At 38.4% G+C, this 19,967-nt stretch overlaps 1 protein-coding gene and 1 long non-coding RNA gene across 2 annotated transcripts in view; both read left to right on the plus strand.

Annotated features, from left to right (window-relative positions):
- WDR75 (WD repeat domain 75) overlaps positions 1-11,281 on the plus strand; it is a 30,490-nt gene extending 19,209 nt beyond the window's left edge. Inside the window, exons 10-21 of the mRNA XM_019740758.2 lie at positions 340-399; positions 488-603; positions 1,636-1,811; positions 2,978-3,135; positions 3,615-3,795; positions 4,644-4,738; positions 5,510-5,605; positions 6,219-6,388; positions 6,715-6,774; positions 9,098-9,244; positions 9,575-9,666; positions 10,082-11,281. Coding sequence (XP_019596317.2) covers positions 340-399; positions 488-603; positions 1,636-1,811; positions 2,978-3,135; positions 3,615-3,795; positions 4,644-4,738; positions 5,510-5,605; positions 6,219-6,388; positions 6,715-6,774; positions 9,098-9,244; positions 9,575-9,666; positions 10,082-10,286 — 1,556 coding nt within the window. The 3' untranslated portion in view covers positions 10,287-11,281. The remainder of the gene's footprint in view (positions 1-339; positions 400-487; positions 604-1,635; positions 1,812-2,977; positions 3,136-3,614; positions 3,796-4,643; positions 4,739-5,509; positions 5,606-6,218; positions 6,389-6,714; positions 6,775-9,097; positions 9,245-9,574; positions 9,667-10,081) is intronic.
- A 4,989-nt stretch (positions 11,282-16,270) lies between these two features.
- On the plus strand, positions 16,271-19,606 carry LOC141572898 (uncharacterized). Its single transcript, XR_012498444.1, has 2 exons — positions 16,271-19,222; positions 19,263-19,606. It is a non-coding gene; the product is annotated as an uncharacterized LOC141572898 (long non-coding RNA).
- Positions 19,607-19,967: the final 361 nt, after the last annotated feature.

A 19,967-nucleotide genomic window follows, 5' to 3' on the forward strand; every position in this document is an offset into this window, starting at 1 on the left:
AAAGGATCATAACTGAGCAATCCATTAGTGCAGTGACTCATTTCAAAGTAAATTATCTGTCTCTTTCAGAGTATATAAGTTCTGAATTAACACATAAAATGTATTTATAGGCAAAACTGATAAAACTTAGAGACTAATAGAAAAGCCCCCCATGTTCACCCGTAGTTTTTTGGGTTAAATCACAAATATATATTTCTGATTTTCTCGTAATACTCCAAGTAAGTTGAATATACTCAGTTGTTTTGTATTCTGATATATTTCAGAATAATATAAATTCAATTATTTTTTTTCTAACGAAGTTCTGAACTATTTATATTTAACTATTTTTTTTACCCACAGAGATAATAGTCATTCACCGAAACCTTGAGGCATCTGCAGTAATTCAAGGCCTAGTGAAAGGTATTATACAACACAGTGGATTTGGTTGTACATTTTAAAAGTGAATTATTTGTCTGATTTCAGCTATTGTTTGTCGCTTCTTTTGCAGACAGCAATATCTTTACGGGTTTGATGATTGATCCAAGAACTAAAGCTTTAGTTTTGAATGGAAAACCTGGCCACTTGCAGTTTTATTCTCTCCAGAGTGATAAACAGTTATACAACGTAAGATTTTGATCCATTAACCTTAAAACTAATGAAAGTTCTTTACAACAGTGCTGGAGACAAGTAATTTATTTAGTAGCTAATAAAACAAGATCCTGTGCCTATGTTTACTTGGACATAATCCATACTGTCAGTTGTTTACAGCATAATTCCAATGAGGCCTTGGTCGCAGATTAAGTCTACGAGTAAGCCAGCCATTGACACTCTTGGGCAGCCTCTGTCTATATTTCACACTACACTCTAGTGAGCTGTCACACATGTCTGTGGAGTCACAAGGTTAGGAAATGAGAATATGTGGAGTGACAGTCCAAATATGCCTCTGCCTTACGGTGAACAGTGTTGTATATACACACTGAAGATAAAATTTTCAACGTAGATTGAAGAGGAATGCTTCCTATAATCCTGATAAATGCAATGCAGACTTCCCACTTCTTCCTTGGTTCCCCACAGTACCCTTTACAAAAGGTTTCTGTCATAGGAGCTGTAACACTTTGTCTTTCTCACCCTCACCTTTGAACCCCTCAAAGAAAGGAAAAGTTACTAATCTTCGTACATTTCTACTACAATGCCTGGAAATAGGAGTCAATTAATTATGTTTAGTGAATAGACAAGGAAACGGGATAAAAGAAATGACTGTAAATAAGATGCTGGTCTACCTACATTTCTATCTTTTTTCACTTCTTAAAAATTGTATTTTTGCTCTTCATGTTTCTAGTGACGAAGACATTTTATGTAAAGCTATTCTTAGAAACAGAAAAGCATCGCTGTAAGCTAAAGGTTCATAGTCATCACTAATATTCAAGGTCATTGAAGAAGAATCACTACAGAATTAGTACTGTATAATGCGCTCCATTTTTTTGTTAAATGGCAAGTTTGATGCTTATAACTAACAGTTCATTTTTCCCCTTATCTAAAAATCCGTTACTGTAGATTCTAGAAGTTACATATGATGTGGTTAATTGCCATTCCTCAAATGCTTTACCATGTATGTATTTACATTAATAAGTATTTTGGATTTTTTAAACCCATCAGTTAGATATCATACAGCAAGAATATATCAATGATCATGGTCTGATCCAAATTGAGCTAACAAAGGCTGCGTTTGGCTGCTATGGTAACTGGCTTGCAACGGTGGAACAACGTCAAGAAAAGGAAACTGAGCTGGAATTGCAAATGAAACTGTGGACATACAATAAGAAAACACAAGGGTAATACTACTTATATAGCCATGTAATTTCAAAGTAGAAAATATTTCACTTTCTATTTTATGGTTTTAATTGTTGGTCTTTAAGAGGTTTCATTTTGTTAGAGAAATGAAGTAGGTATTCTTCTGATACAGCCTTTAAGCTTTCTGCTCTGAGAAAGCACTGGTGTCCCCTCCAAGTTATAATGACACCTCGTTGCATAAATGAGAAAATACAGAAAAGTGACACGCCCAAGAACATAATACTTAATTCCAGGCAAATCCAAGATTAGAATCCAAATGTCTTAGTTCTTTTGCTTTTTTATACTACCTTCTTTGGAAAAAGGGCAGAGGTGGACTGCAGAGGTGTAATGTAGTGTAGTGGAGAGTGTGTGATTTGATTAGATAAGGAGCCCACTAGCTTCTCACACCATGGCTATAATAACCATTTATCAAGTCCTTGCTGTGTGTTTAGAACTAAGCTTACTGCTTTTGTACCTGTTGTCTTCCTAATCTAAGCCTGTTGTCCGCATTTCACAGGTGAGGAAACGGCCCAGAGGGATTAAGGGATTGTCTCTAGTCACTCCTCTTGGAACCTGAACTTTATAAAAACCACATTACTGTCCTGCTATGATGTTCTTCAAAGAACGCAGTCCTAGCATAGGTTATCTTTCATTCACGGTTGTGCCTCCTCAAGCTGCAAACAGGCTTTGAGAGGTGGTTTGGGTGATTATAAATATTAAATATTGACCAGGGCAGTTTGACTAGGTAGATTGCTTTCTGTTTTCTTGCCACAAGTAGGGGCTTTCAGAGCCATTCCATTCTTTGCTTATTTTCAAAAGTAAATAGTGAGGCATCTGTCATTTTCCTGCAGAATTTAGTACGGTAGGCTTTCAGGTATCATTTTTTGATGACCCCTGTTTTGTACTCATTTCGTACCAGTACATTGACACTGTACATAATCATCTCTATATTATATTATGTAAGTTACAAAGGACAGATAATGCAGAGAACTTTCTCCATTCTGTGGCCATTAGAGCACTCAATTGTCTGTCATGATAGGTGATAATGTATTAGTTGCCTCTTCTTAAAGATGCTATTGTAAAATGTACAGTATGTAAGAAATTCTTATATGACAGTATATCATATGGTCCTGGCATGAGAATAAATTGGTGGTTTCCTTCCTACTAGGTTTGTTCTTAACACAAAGATTAACATGCCACACGAAGACCACATCACAGCTCTCTGTTTCTGTAATGCAGAAAAATCTGAAAACCCCACCTTGGTTACTGCTAGTAAAGACGGTCACTTCAAAGTGTGGATATTAACTGATGATTCTGATATATACAGTAAGTTAATTAAATCTACTGTGTCTAAAGAGTGCACAATTTTAAGAATTGATATATTTATCTCTCTTATATAAAAGAGTTGTATCCGTTCTGGGAGGACATTTTCTACCTTGTTTAATTCTATTGGATATTGCCTGATTTTAAAAGATTTTTAAGAGGTTATATTTGTACATTGTTTTTCTCCAAATCTGTACTTTTTTTAATGATAGTCTTGATTAATTGTGTGCTGATCACTCCAGTTTGTGAGGATATAGTAAAAAGGGCTTTTGCAATTAGTCCTTTCACTGTTCCACTAGAGGGAGGTCAAGGTCCCCGGGAACCGGCATAAATTTTAAATCAGTCAGTACTTCTAACTCAAGTTTTGGGGAGTAGGGTTTGTGTGTGTGTTTTTGTTTCTTAATTCTCATTGCTTATAACTTTCCTAAAATGTTATCTAGCATTTACACCATTTCTGAACTCTATGGTCAACATTTCCACAGAACAAGCTGTTGGCTGGACCTGTGACTTCGTGGGTAGTTATCACAAATACCAAGCCACCAACTGTTGTTTCTCTGAAGATGGCTCTTTACTAGCAGTTAGTTTTGAGGAAATTGTTACAATATGGGATTCAGAGACATGGGAACTTAAATGTACATTTTGTCAACGAGCTGGGAAAATAAGGTAGGTAAATAATTTGGGGAATGTGAAGTTTGTCTTTTAGATTTAAACAAATCTTTCTACATGAACTTCAGTAATAATTTATGTTTTCTCTAAAAGTGGCCTTGGCTCAGTGGGGCCCCCAGCTTACTAGAGTGCTGGGAAGCTACAAATTCTCTGCATATGAACCATGTGCTGTGATTTATCCATTTCTGAAATCAGGATTGACATTTAATTCTTGGCCTACAGATTTTTTCTTTGTGGTAATACTTTTCAGTTGTGCTACATAATAATAGATGCTATTCTTAAGTTAAACCTCAGTAGATCCAAACAATGTTTAATTTCTGTGTATTGTCATCAAAGCGATGTTATGTTCAAACCTCATTGTTTCCAAAAGGCAAGGGAAAATTAACAGCAGTGTCTTGCTTTTTACTTCACGTAACAGCATTTGAGGACAGAGTGGTAGATGGCTAATGAAATTGTTTCTATTCCCAACATGTCTGATTCTGAATTTACTTTGTAAAACTTTCTTCAGAATTCATATTACAAACTGTCCTTTTGAGGTAAATGAGCATAAAAAAGGTTTTTGTTAAATGACTGCATATTTCACATACACTTTCTGTATGCATCTCAATTATACGTCAGAGCATATTAGAGAAAAGAATTGGTCATCAAACCTGTTTTCCTAAAGAACAATATATCTAAATAAATTTGTACTCCTTAGTCCCTTTTTTCTGCAAGATAATTATGCTCAAAAGCATGTGTCTATCTAAAAATCTGCATTGCATAAAATTGTGCCACAGGTCTGCAGTCCTTTGTAACTAAGTATGATCGAAATGACTATTGTTAACTTCTTTGTGGTTTTACTCTAGGCACCTTTGCTTTGGGAGACTGACTTGTTCAAAGTATCTTCTTGGTACTACTGAAAATGGCATTCTTTGCTGTTGGAATCTGCTCAGTTGTGCATGTAAGATTTTATTTTTACTACAATGTGACTTGGCAAAGCAAATAGGAAGTGGCCATTAAACTTTGGATTATATCTTCATGTCTCTGCCCAAAGAATATATAATTTTTTTAATGGTATATTATACCCCTAAAAGTTGAAGGACTGGACCTGTGATAGACTTGGATTATTTATAAATTGCCTAATGGTCAGTGAATAGACTTCCATTATCCTCACCTTTTTCAGTGTCTCACTGTGTCTGCCTTTCTGTTGTCTTCCATATTCTCCATCCTCCTAACAATGTGAGGAATGTGTCTGGTGATACATATTAACCTGCAGTATCCCTGCCAGCTTGAAATTTGAGTGTAACCTGCGCAGCCCTCCTAACGTGTGGGCTTAGTGGCATTGCACTCATTCAGGTAGATGTTTGGAAGACGTGGTTGCTGGGTAATGAATGTGTGAGAACATTTTTTGATATTCTCTACAGTGAGTCGGGGCTAACAATGTTTGGCAGCAGTAGAAAAGCACCTGACAGTAGCTGCCTGAAATAATAACCATTTCATAGCATATGGAAGGAGTACTTGGTTTTTCTGCTTCCTACACCTCGCTTTAGTGTAGTCTTCCACAAAAAATTTCAGTGTGTCTCCATGTGTCACTTGTAAAATCCTTCTTCCTGAGAACAGTAGAATTGATTGTCCCAGTAAAGATTAAGATTATCTATTTTAAATAACAAGCTTTCAAAAGCTTTTGGTAAATTTCTTCTTAGAAGTGAATCGCCTGTTCTTTTTCCCCTAGTGGAGTGGAGTGCAAAATTAGACATTAGCGTTATGGAACCTGATCCGAATTCAGAGAATGTTGCTGCAGTTTCTCAGTCTTCAGTGGGTTCAGACTGTAAGTACAGATCATACTTTGATAGTAAGAGGAGATCGGTTACATAAATTTTCTTTCTAACATCTTTGAGTCAAAGTTGCCTTCAAATCAGATGTTTGTTTGAAACCATTCTGCCTGAGGCACTGCCCTTTCTTTCTTGAGTTCTTGCCCCAACATCTTGGTATGTAGGCATTTATACTTAGTTCTAGGAGAGCTCTGGTACAGCCCTCATTTTTCAGCATGCCAGTTCCTACTCAGCCTTCAAAGTCCAAGAGAGATTTCACCTCTTGGAAGCTAATTTCCCTGAGAAACTTTAATCCTTCTCCTCTATGATCTTGAAGCACTTTCTACATATCTCTCTTCTAGACAAAATACTTCGTTAATAATGTCTTCTGCAGTAGGCCCTGGTCTCTGGAGCCAGGATTCCTTTTCTCTTTCTTGTCTTCAAAGCCCTCGTTTCTCACCTGCGTGGCTCATAGTAGGCGCCCAGTGTTTGTTGAATCAGAGCCTAAAATAATTATGACCTGGGTTATTTAATGGGTAAGTCTCAGGATTAGTGTGGTCTGCCACTCTGAGGCTAGAACTAACATTTACAGGCAAAATGTTACCGTCTGTTGTTTTTTTTCCCCTCTAGTGTTTGTATTTAAACCTAGTGAGCCAAGGCCATTGTATATTCAAAAGAATATCTGTAGAGAGGAAGTCCAATGGGGAGTGTTTGTTCCGCGAGATGTCCCTGAATCATTCACCTCAGAAGCTTACCAGTGGCTAAACAGATCCCAGTTTTACTTCCTAACAAAATCACAGGTAACCGTCTCTCCTTAAAAAAGGCCATCACTTTGTACATGTAATTTTCAGTTGCTCTAATACTTAAGAGTAATAGTGATCCCATGACGGATGGAGTAGTTTTACTAAGGGATTGCTTCTCCAAAGAAATTGTCTAATGTGCTCAGTACAGCAGTCTTACTAGTGTGTGTATGAGCACCTCTTACACCCACACCTTCGAGGCACTTTAAGTAGATATATGTGTATATATTATCAAGACAAGTTTTATCAAGTTTTCTAACTTTAACATCGTATTTAGATTTGTACTCTACAATTTATCTTTTGCATTAATCAGTCTCTCTTTTCAGAGTTTATTGACATTCAGCACCAAGTCTCCAGAAGAGAAACTCACACCAACAAGCAAGCAGGTATGTTTTAGCCACTCATGGTACAGACTGCTTTGCCTCCCTACACGGTAAGGTTATCTTTTAGAACTCAGCTATGAGAAAACATGTTTTACAGGACCCTAAAATGGAATTAAAAACCATACTTATAAACTACTTGTCTCTTTTGAAGTTACATTGTTCTTTTAAAAACCATTTTTACTTTATAGTGTCAGTAATAAATGCTTGTGATTTAAAGACTCAAGTAGTTTTATGTGGCCTTTCAGGAAAAACTTCTTCGGCACCACTGCCATTACCCATATTAGCTCCATGTCTCAGAAACGTATTTATATTGCTAATTCTGGGTTTTTCAGATTTAGGTATTGTCTGACTCTGATCTATTAAAGTTGAAGTTATAGCTTTTTTCCATACCACGACTCCCCACACATACACAACTCTCTCTCTTTCCTTCCTCTCTCTCTTCTTTCCCTCCTCTCTCTCTCTCTCTCTGTCTCTCTCTCCCTCCCCCTCTTCCTCCCATTCCTTCCCTTTCGCTCCTTTCCCTCCCTTGTTTTCCCCTAGTTTCCCAATCTTCAAATTGAATAGGTCAGTATTTCTCATTATAACCAAGTAAACACAATTCATAGCCAAGCCATGTAGTATGGACAGATTGTTTTTTCTTTTATGGTCAATGTTTTTTCTCTGGCATTAGTAATTGCCTTCTTCCTTCATTTGTTCAGTTTTCTATTTATTTCTCACCTAATTCATCCCAAATTCAAGTTGTGCAAGTCTTCTCAAGTATTTTCCTCTTATTTTATAGCTTCCAGTGTTACTAGAATCCAGTTCTATTTATATTGTTGATCCTTTACTCACTGATTTCATTCAGCAGCCCTTTGTTGGGTCTGTACTGTGTTCTGGATACTTGGGGTATGTCAGTGAAAACAGTAGTCAGGTATCTAAACTGGTGAAGTTTACAGTTTACCAGGAAGATACAATAAATAGCAAGCATGAAACAAGTAAATATGTAGTGTTTTAGAAGGTGATAGAAATTAGGAGGGGAGGAATAGAGGAAAGGGAGGCAGGGGATACTGCTTGCATTTTAAATAGGGTGGTGAAAGTTGGCCTCAGTGAAAACGACTGGCTTTTCCTCAGGAAATGTGGAGCCTCTTGAAGTGTTTTGATCAGAGAACTAAGGAAAAATTAATTACTTCTCTGCTTTCATTTTCTCCGTTCTTTTTCTAGAACTCCTGTTATTTATATTAGTGCAGAACCTTCTACTACTGAGAGCTCAAATATTAACTGTTTCCTCCTCTTTCTGTTTTATGGGAGAACTCCTCATTTTCATCACCAAATCTTTTTTTTTCCTCCCTTTCTCTCATGCATGGTGATTCCATCAGGTTTTGTTTTCAGTCTATTTTGGACTCTGTCTTTTATTTTTGGAGGTTTTCATCAGAATCTGATGATGCCTGGCTTTCTGCTTTATTTCAAAGTGAGTGTGAGCAACACAGCCATTTGGAGGGTCTCTGCTGGGCAGAACTTGTTCTCTGGCCTCAACTTATCTGAGTTATTTTGAGAAAATCTCCAATGTCATTATTTTGAGGTCTTTTTCTCTTAGGCAGGTCAAATTGCCCAGATAAAATTCTTTAAGTTCTTACCTGAACAATGTCAGCCTGGCTGTCAGTGTTCTGAGAAGCACCCTCCACGAGGTACAACTGCCTTCGACTGTGAACACACTCCCTCCAGCCCCACCAAGCAGTGCAGTCGAAAGCACGCTTTTGTTTCACTCTTCACAGAATATGCCTCCAGCCCTCCGCTGGGGCTGAAGGGAGCTATGAATCAGAGTGCTCTCTGAGTAGACTGACTTTCAGCCAGATTACTTGGGTCTTGTTAGTCCTTTACACATGTACTGTTACAGTTGGTACTAATTCCACAACATTTGCAGGATTCTGCAGTATAAATTGGGATCCTTCTTGGCTTTCCCCACAGCCAGCCTTCTGCTTTTTCAGGTTTACTGAGTTACTTACCACCCTTCAACCTGCTGTCTAGCTTCCAACATGTTAATGTATTCCCCATTCACTGGTTTATGCCCTTTTTAAAAGCGCTTTGCTATCATTTTTGTAGGATTTGAGGGAAAAGCAGTGATAAGTGGGTATTTTGTTCTATCATCTAAGTGTCCGTTGTTAGCTTTTCCCACAGGTAATTGGGCTGCTAGGCCTCAATTGCTTTACCTGTAAAATGAAAGACTCATACTAGATAATTTCTAACGTTTTTCCTTCCCTGACCTTTTAGGACTCTTTATTACTTCTTAAGTCAAAGGCAGTTCCTCCTTTTTATTGAAGTAATTTCCCTTTGTCTTAAATCCCTATAGCTACTAGCAGAAGAAAGTCTTCCGACAACTCCATTTTATTTCATACTGGGAAAACACAGGCAACAGCAGGATGAAAAATTAAATAAAGCTTTGGAGGATGAACTGATACAACTACCCTTAACAGAAAACATACCTGCAATTAGTGAGGTAAGTAGCTATTAAAGCAAACAATGTGAAACCGATTATGTGCACTAAAGCACCTTAAGTTAGACTTTTTATATATGTACTATTCAACAGATAACTTTTGAATAATCATTTGTATACTGTACAACTTTAATACCCAAATCAAATAGCATACACTTATGATTTCAGGTTGTTTGAAGCCTGGGGTGAGGGGAGGAGTTGTTTGCATAAATAATAGGAAGGTAGGAATAGATTTTTCTTTAGGTTTGGTTTTTCTGTGGGGAAAGCTTATTATGTTGGCTCTTGGCATTTCATCTTTTAAAATGAAACCCTATTTTTCTGTTTTTCCTCTAGCTTCTTCATACTCCAGCCCACGTACTGCCATCTGCTTCTTACCTGTGCTCCATGTTTGTGAATTCATTACTGCTGTCAAAAGAGACTAAGAGGTAATCCAGTTCTTAAAATATGTTTAAGATTTCTGTTTTGGGAAACAGGTTGGTTTTCGTTATTCTTTATTAGAATATTTTTGCACTGTATCTCCCTTTATTTTGGCTTTAACATGTACTTAAAGGATATAGGATTATTAAGTCATGTAAATGAAATGCATTGAAAATAAGTGTCAGAAAAGAGATCTTTTGTATGTTTTAAAGATTTGATATACGTATAACTCAAAATTACACTTTTTTGTTAAATTCACCTGTTCTTTATAATAGCGTGTAATTTTTAAACTGTACTCAATAACAAGGTTTTCCATTTACTTTGTCTATTTGGTTACATTTTTATATAAGGGTCTTAAGTTAGAAAGTTATTTTTTAGAAATATGTAATAGTAAGTTTATATTTTATTATGTTATTGTTAAAGTGCTGAAGAACTTCCTGATGATATAGATATGGAAGAAGAAAAAGAAAGTGAGGATTCAGATGAAGAAAATGATTTTACTGGAAAAGTTCAGGATACAGATAACACAGATTTGGGAGAAGACATTATACATCAGTTGTCAAAATCTGAAGAAAAAGAACTGAGAAAATTCAGGAAAGTAGACTACAGCTGGATAACTGCTCTCTAAGCCTTGGAGATGGGGGAGGAGTCTTGCCTTTTTTTTTTTTTTTTTTTTAAATATGTTGATATTCCAAAAACATTTTAATGTTATTTCTGTTTTTAAAATATTAACAGTCTTTACCTTTTGAGTAACTGATAATATGAAGCTATATTTGCATCACACTTTACAGTTGCTGAGTTCATTCATATATACATCTTTTATCTTTTTATTGATACCAAAATTCATTTGGTGGCTGTCATGCAGGGTCTCAGCTCCAACTCCCCACACCAGAACGCAGGATATGGTGAGGCCAAAAAGGAACAACGGAGCCATAGATAGGGGAGTCATACCACTATATTCTCGCTGGTGGCTGTTTAAGACACAAAAGCGAACATTCGCCAGTACCCCAACGAAGGGTCTTCCTGCACCCCCATCTCGCTGAGGCCTGGCGAGACACAGGAAGTAGTATCAACAGTCCACAATCCGCTTGCTAACCGCGCTTGCTAGCCGCAATCCACGCTTGCTAGCTCAGTCACGGCAGTTATATTGGTGGCTAATGGCTAACCGGTAACAGCTGATGGCCACGTAATAACTGAGCCAGCACCTTTCCACGTGAGGCCGAGAGCCTGGAAACTGCTCTCTGGGACTCTGTCCCCACACTGGCCAAATATGACCTGAATTGATATTAGGTCTTCTGTAGTCCTGATTCATATCTCTTACTTTATTTATTTCTCTTAGACAAGTTTAGAGAAATGATTTGATTATGTGATGTTTCACAGACCCCACTGAGGGTATTATATAATATAGAATGATTCAGATCACCTGGCTCAAGCCTTTCAGGTTAAGGCTTGTCTGCCATACTTGTAAATAAAATTTTCATGACAGATTTGGAAGATAAGGAGAACTGTTACTACTCTCTCTGTGTTACGGCTATGAATACAGGCATACCTCAGAGATCGTGTGGGTTCAGTACCAGACCACTGCAATAAAGCAAGTATTGCAATAAAGCAGGTAGTAATCTTTTTGCTGGTGGAAGGACTTCCCTTCAATTTGTAAAAACCGCAACATCTGTGAAGTGCAGTAAAACGAGGTGTGTGTGTACTGTCAAAACTGCTTTTTAACCAAGGTCCCACTGCTAATGGAGAAGAATGCATCTCCTCTGTATTAAAGTAGTGAAGTTGCTACATTTTAACCCCTTGGCATTTGGAGTTTTCCAGTTCCCCAACAGGCTTCTATAAAATTTAAAAAGTTAAGGAGGCAGTGTGGGTAAATCCTGAACTCACCTCCCATGAACACATCAAAATTACAACTAAATTGTAGAACAGCCATCACTGAGAACCACCTGAAGTCTAGCTGAACAGAGTTCTTATAACAGGATATAAAGCAGCCACGCACTTCGAGACAGGTAGGAGCAGAGACTTGTTCCAGGCAAGTGCCACACCCATGGAATGGTGATTAATAAACAGTATGAATAGGTTGGTTGCAGAAGGCCCCCCTGAGTTGTGAGGCATCCCAGCCTCACATGGGGCTCCCCAACCCAGGACACGTGTGTCAGGAAGAGGAGTCCCATAACGTCTGATTTTGAAAAGCAGCAGGAATTACATTAAAGAGAAATGAAGATCAGTGGAATGGGGTAGGGGGTTCTCAGGAGTTGAGCACCAGTGTGGGGGCACCACTGTTTCATTGTTGAGCTCTTCTCCCACCAAGCTTGCCAACGCAGGCAAGTGTAAAATCTGTTCTCCATTAACCTAGCTAACTGCTTGCCCTGTGCCCAGCCCACTCACCTTGCCAAAGCCTCTTCCGGCAGCTCTGACCCTCCATACAAGCAGCGGCCCACCTGAGAATGCACTGCAGTCTCCCCAAAGCCCACAACCTCCACATGACTGGCAGCCAGCCTCGGCTCATACTGTAGCTCCTGCCCCAAGCCCAGCACAAAAGACTGCCAGACTTGGTTTTGCACTGTAGCTCCCACCAAGTGGCCTCAAGCCTTTACAAGTGGGGGCCAGCCTCAGACCACACCAAAGCCCTGCTTAAGTGCCTCCCTCTCCATGCAATCACCCACCCCCTCCCCCGCACAATAGCTCAACCGCTGTTGTCACAGCCAGTCAGCCTGAAGGTCAACCCCATCCACTGACATGCCAGCAGCATTCGAGGCCCAACTACAACAGGAGGGCACATGAGACCCACACGGGCACCCCTGGAGCACATGACTCAGGTGACCAAGGGGGACTGCACCACTGGACCCCACAGTACACCTACATAATAAGGCCACACTTTCGAAACTGGGAGACACAGCAAATCTACCAAATACCTACAAACACACAGGGTAGCTGGATAAGAAACAAGACCAGTGCATATGCTTCTTGCAACAGACTGTAGATCGAAAGACAAAAGTGAAGAGAGGCACAAAGACAACATAGGTCAATGGAACCAAACAGAGCTCTGAAATAAACCCACACTGATAGGGTCAATTATCTACAACAAAAACAGGCAAGAATATGCAATATTCTTATATTGTAAAGATAATCTTCAATAAATGGTGTGAAAAAACTGGGCAGATACACGCCAAAAAAAACCCCAAAAAACATGAAACTAGTCCACTTTCTTGCACCATATATTAAAAAAATACTCAAAATGGATTGAAGACTTAAATATAAGACCCCAAACCATAAAACTCCTAGAAGAAAACAGGCAATAAACTCTTGGACATTGGCCTTAACAATATATGTTTTTTATATGTCTCCTAGATCAAAGACAAAAGGAAAAATGAATGGCCCTACATCAAACTAAAAAGTTTTTGTACCTCAAAGGAAACCATCAGTAAAACAAAAACATAACCTCAATGAGAAGATATTTTCAAATAATACATTCAATAAGTGGTTAATATCCAACACATATAAAGAACTTACACAACACAACGTTAAAAATAATCCAATTAAAAAATGGCAGTGGACCTGAATAGACATTCTCCAAAGAGGACATACAGATGGCCAATAGACATGAAAATATGCTCAATGTCACTAATCAGAGAAATGCAAATCAAAACCACCATGAGATACCACCTCACACCTGTCAAAATGGCTATAATCAATAATAAATCACAAAAAGTGTTGGCGAGGATGTGGAGAAAAATGGAACCCTCATGTATTGTCGGTGGGATTGTAAACTTGTGCAGCCACTATATTAAACAGTATGGAGATTCCTCAAAAACCTAAAAAGAGAACTGTATGACCCAGTAGTTACTTCTGAGTATCCAAAGAAATTGAAAACTAATTCGAAGAAAGATATGCACCCCTATGTACACTGCAGCGTTATTTACAATGGCCAAGATATGGAAGCATCCTAGGTGTCCCTCTATAGATGAATGGATAAGAGGATGTGGTACGGATGATTATATATGATGGAATATTGCTCAGCCATAAAAAAAGAAGGAAATCTTGCCAATTTGTGACAACATGAATGGACCTGGAGGGTATTATGCTAAGTGAAATAAGACTGAGAAAGAAAAATACCATACAATTTCACTTATATGTGTAATCTAAAAAAGTAAATGAACAAACAAAATAGAAACGAACTCGGATACAGAGAACAAACGACTGCCACATGGGGGGAGGTGGGGGATGGGTGGAAAAGGTGAAGGGGATTAAGAAGTACAAACTGCCAGTTATAAAATTACAGGGATGCAAAGTATAGTTTAGGGAATATCGTCAATAATATTGTAATAAGTTATATATATGGTGCCAGATGGGTACTAGACTTATCGTGGTGATCACTTCATAAGACATATAAATGTCTAATCACTATGTTGTATGCCTGCAACCAATGTAATGTATGTTAAATATAATTTAAAAGTAAGTTTTAAAGACATTTTTAAAAGTTAACAAAACAGTAAAGTAAACCAATCATAAGAGCACATATCAATGAATGTTCACTAAATTGCTTCAGATGGCTTTTTAGTGTATTTTGAGTCAGTCTCCAAGTAAAGCCTATATTTAAAAATACATATTTTTAAATAACAGCTAGATTGAGATATATAACTTACTATATAAGTCACCCATTTAAGATGTACAATACAGTAGGGTTTTTTGGAATATTCACAGAGTTGTACACAATCACCACGATCAACTTGAGGACATTTTCATCACCCCAAACCTCCACTTCCAACCCCTACCCCACCTCATGCCCTAGGCAACCACTAATATTTCTGTCTCTATAGATGTGCCTATATTGGACATTTGATATAAATAGAGTCTTACAATATGTCGTCTTTTGTTATTAATTTCTTTCATTTACCATCCATGCTGTAGCTTGGTTCAGTACTTCATTCATTTTTATTGTTTTCTCCTGGGTATATACCGAGGAGCAGAATTACTGAGTCACTTGATAACTCTGTTTAACCTGTTGAAGCACCACAAGGCTGTTTTACAAGTCAACTGCACCATTTTACATTATTTCCATTATGTGGGGCACACATTGTTCTACAATCTGATCCATTAGGTTTAGGTGCCTTTGCAGAGTGAGTGTTTGAGGCCAGTTTTAAGATTTATTCTGACTGTAAGAGGACTCTTAGCTGTTTCTTTTCCTGGTTCTTTCTGGTGAACTAGCTGGTTTGTGGTTTAACTTGTTGCTCTCATGGAGCTACTGGCCTCAAAATTGCTCTCCATTGTTTTCAAGAACACTTTAGGCTTGAACTTCACTCTATTTCTAAGAACAATGCCAGAGCTCTCTATTCTTACAGACTGCCTGTCACACCGAGGCAAAATCTCCCCTCCGCTGTTCCAGAATTGGGGGCAGTTCTGGAGGCAGGTACTTCTCTCTGAGGTACAGCCCTGTTTTACAAACCGGGCGGAAAGACAAGAGCCTCTGATCTTTACATCTTTCTCCTGGCATGGAACCTCTGCCTTTTGAGTAAACACGATTCCAGTGTTCTCAGCCTGCTGTGCTTGGGGTAAAGGCTCCATTCCATGAGTGTGAGCTTAGAAGAAGGGAGAACCCAGCCTCTCAGCTGCACTTGCCTGGAATTTAGCCTCTGCGACACAGAGCTGGGGGCCATAAGAAATGCTGGCTGTCTCCCCCTGGGAGCTGAGCAGCGGGGCAAGGGAATGTCTGTCTAGTTGGCCCTTCCTGCTAGAGTGGAGCTTCTGTCATTCTGGATTGGGCTGGAGAGAAGGGAGCAGCTTGCAGCCTGAGTGCCACAGATTCTCACTGTTCTTGCTGAAATTTAGTAGATTTTCTTGATTAAATGTTTCTTCAGTTGCTGTATATACTTAGGACAATTTCTGGAGACTTTAAATGGTTGTTTTTTTAATTTTTTTTTTTTCCAATTATGGTTGTGCTGAGGAACAGGTCCGTAGATCTTATACTGCCATTCCAGAAGTAGAACTCCCTGAAGTCTCACTTAATCTATATTTTCTTCTTCGTCTCGTTTTTTTTCTGGGTACAATTTATTGAAGAAATCAAGTTTGTCCTATAGAGTTTCTCACTAATGTTACAGATTTCTTTGGTGGCTTTTATAATGATCCTCTGTATGTGTGTAAGTAGTTGTATGTAACATAGCACTATCCAATAGACATATAATGCAAGTCCTTTTATAATTTTAATTTGTCTAGTAATTACAATAAAAAGTTTTAAAAAATCAGATGAAAACAATAATAATGATATATTTTATTAAACTGCCAAATTGTTAATGACTTGTTTTATTAAGCCCCATATACCTAAAACATTCTTTGAACATATAATCAGGTTTTAAAATACTAAATGATAATGTTTACACTTTTTTTCCATACTAAGTTTTCAAATTCCAGTGTGTATTTTACACGTAAGGCACATCTCAATTTGGACTATCCCCATTTCCAGTGCTCAAAAGCTACATGTGCCTAGTACCCCGTTTCCCTGAAAATAAGACCTAGCTGGACAATCAGCTCTAATGCATCTTTTGGAGCAAAAATTAATATAAGACCCAGTATTATTATATTATACCCAGTCGTATAGTAAAATAAGACTGGGTCTTATGTTAATTTTTGCTCCAAAAGATGCATCAGAGCTGATTGTCCAGCTAGGTCTTATTTTGGGGGAAATACGGTAGCTGTCCTTTTGGACAGCACAAATCTAGAAGTTAGATTCACTTGGAAATTTTAATTAAAACAATAAAGATTGTATCAGCATTCATTTTGGTTTTGTCAGCCTCCCCACACCTCTAAGGAGTGGGAAATATTGACATGATTATAAATAAATTTATTACTATTTTGCCATATTCAGGCACTGAGATGGTACCTCCAAATTTAAAAAACATTTATTTTTTGCAGTTAGATATGAAAGGTTTTATACTTTCAAATGACATTACTTAAAGTAAGTGTGGAATTATCTTTTTTAATAGTGATTATTGTATAATCTGAATAATTGTTTTGTAAGTGTGGATTTAATTACTTTTTCTGAAGAGTTGATCGTCTTACACTAAAGCATGATAAACTTGCTGGAGGGAATTATCCTAATTCCTCCTCCAATACTAATTCCCCCCACCCCAGACAACTATATAGATAAAAGGGCAATGGCCAAAAACTTATTCCTTAAAATCTGGACTTCTGTCCTGCTGATCTGTAATTCTGTTTCTCCATTCTTTCCCACAGAAAACTGTTCCCATCATAGCAAGTGAACCCATAAAAACTACTCACCTCTACCCTCCCTCATTTATCTAATTTACCTGTTTAGGCGTGAACCCATTACCTGGTGCTCTCACTAGTGCAGCCTATACTTAAGGGAGTCTATACTCTCAGCCCCACCGTGGGTTAGACCACGTGTTAACCACCTACAATATGCCATGCATTTCACACACATCACACTTTCTCTACAACTCCACGCGTCAGGTATTTACCTCAATCGGACAAATGAGGAAACTGGCTCCAGAGAGAGCAAGTTAAGTTGTATCTAGATCACTGGGCTCTCAAGAAGTGGGGCTAAGATAGGAATCCTTTGTCAAATCCCAAATCTTTCTAGAATAGCATTGTCTCCCTACCCTTAAAAGAGCTAGTTAGCATTACGAAGGTGTCTATAATTGGGGAGGAATTGTGATCATCAAATAACAGACAGCCTAGATTTAGGGCTAGTCGCATCTGCAGACAAAAGCTAGCTAGCTCTGTGATGGCTAAAGCCCTTTAATCTGAGTTTATGGCCCCCATCTGTAAAATTAAGTGTTCCCTCCCCATGCAAATAGTTCTGTCTGGCTAGTGCTGTTATGTTTTACATATAGAAAGAATGTACAAAATGTGGATATTGTATGAGTTTATGCACTTGATTATATGCAGAATTTTTAAAAGGTCTAAGCTAATTGAACAACTGCATATTAACTAGAATAGACTATTGTTAATGTGCTGCAATAATGTACCTCTTTGGGTTTTTTCCCTTATCATAGAGTAGTACCCTGTATAGAAATTATAGAATATGTTGTAATGTTGTGGGTAATGTGTCTTAACTAATTTCAGGTCTTTGTACTAGAACGATAGTGGAGCCTTTAACAGAAACCTACTAAGCTAAACATAACCATTTGGTTTAAATTAATGAAGTCTTATAAATGGCACTGATTTTTCTGTGAGACTGCTTTATCTCAACTACTACTTCTGAAAATCAGGTTTTCCTTTGTCACCTGTGCTTCTTGATAGCTGTGAAAATGGGAAAATTACTTACATCAAAGTCAAGATTGTAACAAAGTCAAGTCTGTAACACCACACAATCCTAAATGAAATGTAAAAGATGAGATGCAGGAGGGATTTGGGATCCCAGGTGGATTATCATTGAGACGAAAGAGAAATAGAAATGGAAGTAACTGGTATTTGATAGTAGTATACCGTGGAGGGGGGATGTTAGCAGAATAGAATCAACGAGCGAGATAACCAATGAGTAAATTGCTCAAATTGCTTCTGTTTATTCTAAAACCATGAAAAACCTGTTAATCTCTGAATCACTGTTCCTTCCTCTAAATCACAGAATTAGACAAAACGATCTCTCCCAGCACTGACACCCTGTCACTATAAAACTAAGTTCGATGCCAGAGTGGTGTACTATAGCCCCCCACTCTCACTTCATGCCCCCAAATGCCACGAACCTGGTCTTGCAAGTACTAAATTTGTGAACCTGTATAGAAATACGTAGCGATACAGCTATCTTAGTTTCCCATCTTCAGACATGACACACCTCTGGCTCGGAAACTCCTTGGGAGATCAGAGCACTTAGTTCACAGGATGAAATAATCAGACATGAAAGCACACCAGTTCCTCCCATTGTTGTGTGGAGTTTTGATAATCCTTGTTGCCAACTGTAACAGAAGGATGCATATAAGTGCTCTGAAAACAAGCACTTTAAATGGAAATATTGATGTTATATTCTTGCTCACTTAGGAAGGTAAATTTAAACTTGTTCCCTCCGAAATACCTGTCTGCACTTGTGAAATTTGAGTTGACTGGTGAGCTGTTTCCTGCCAGAAAGACCTTTGGTCTAGGAGTCAGAAGACCACTCATGCCAGTTCTGCCTCTTACTAGCTTTGTGCTTGTATTAAGTTTAAATGAGGCCTTAATTTTTTTAAATCACTAAAATAAGAGGGCTGCGTTTTGCTAGATGGTCCTCTGAGGCCCATTGTTGACTCAAACTGTGATTCTCCACAGTGCCCAGAATTGGCCCTACTTAAAAAATATGTGTGACTTTGGTGCTTAATTACAGTCTCCTTTGGTGCTGGATAGAAGAAACAAGGAGCTTAAAAGATTCCATCCTGCACCTATTTAGGCTTGAGATACCTTTGGCCTGAATCTCTGCAGCTTTTATCCAAGAGAATAGAGTCAAAACTCCTCATCAGCAACTTCCCCAGAAACTATGAATAAAAGTAAAAAATGGAATGAGGGAGTGGGCTGTATGACACACAAGAGGCACTCGTATTTGTTGAATGAAAGAGACGTAGAGTAATGAAGAGAAAATAGGTTTACAGCCTTTATTTATATTCAAATGAAGAGAAAATAGGTTTACAGCCTTTATTTATATTCAAAGTCAAGGTGAAAACGAAGGGCCAAAGTTTGCCCTGTGTAATCAAATCTATTTCCCAGGCTCCAGGTACTCCCAGAAACCACTGAGGAGTTACATATTCTACAACATGAGCAGCACAGTGCATGAATTTTAGTCAGGCAGTGGGATAACTAAAGAAAATTGAATACAGGTTTTCCAGGCTTGGAATACAGTGTTTCAACTGGATATTTGAGGCTGCTCTCCATTCCCCACATCTCTCAGCACCAGGAGGGAAGGTTGCTGCCTGTTCCACACTGACACTTTTTTTTTAATTAGAAAATAAAGTGTTTGTTTAGAAACTATATACTGAATACTCCTGTAAGTCTGTGGATACACAACATCCCGTTATAGCACAAGGTGAGGAAAATGGCAGAAGAGAAAATGCTGGAATGGATGGAGCCTGGGAGGCCGGAAATGAGGTCATGATTTACAATGATTAAAAAACCATTGTCCTCAAGCTTACTCCTTAAAGCCACAATTAGGAGGAGGTCCTGGCCCAAAGGGAAGGCAGGACAGAATGGGGACCAGCCTGACATGGAGCAATGGGGAGCAGCACAGCAGGGAGCTGGGGAGGGGGTGGGAGGGGCTATGAGAACACACAGCTGGGAGCCCTGTAGAGAACCCGAATAGCCATGTGAGACGCCAGATACCTGTGTGCCTGGG

The sequence above is a fragment of the Rhinolophus sinicus genome, linkage group LG01 (genome assembly GCF_036562045.2).
Source record: "Rhinolophus sinicus isolate RSC01 linkage group LG01, ASM3656204v1, whole genome shotgun sequence".
In the NCBI taxonomy this organism is placed as follows: Eukaryota; Metazoa; Chordata; class Mammalia; order Chiroptera; family Rhinolophidae; genus Rhinolophus; species Rhinolophus sinicus.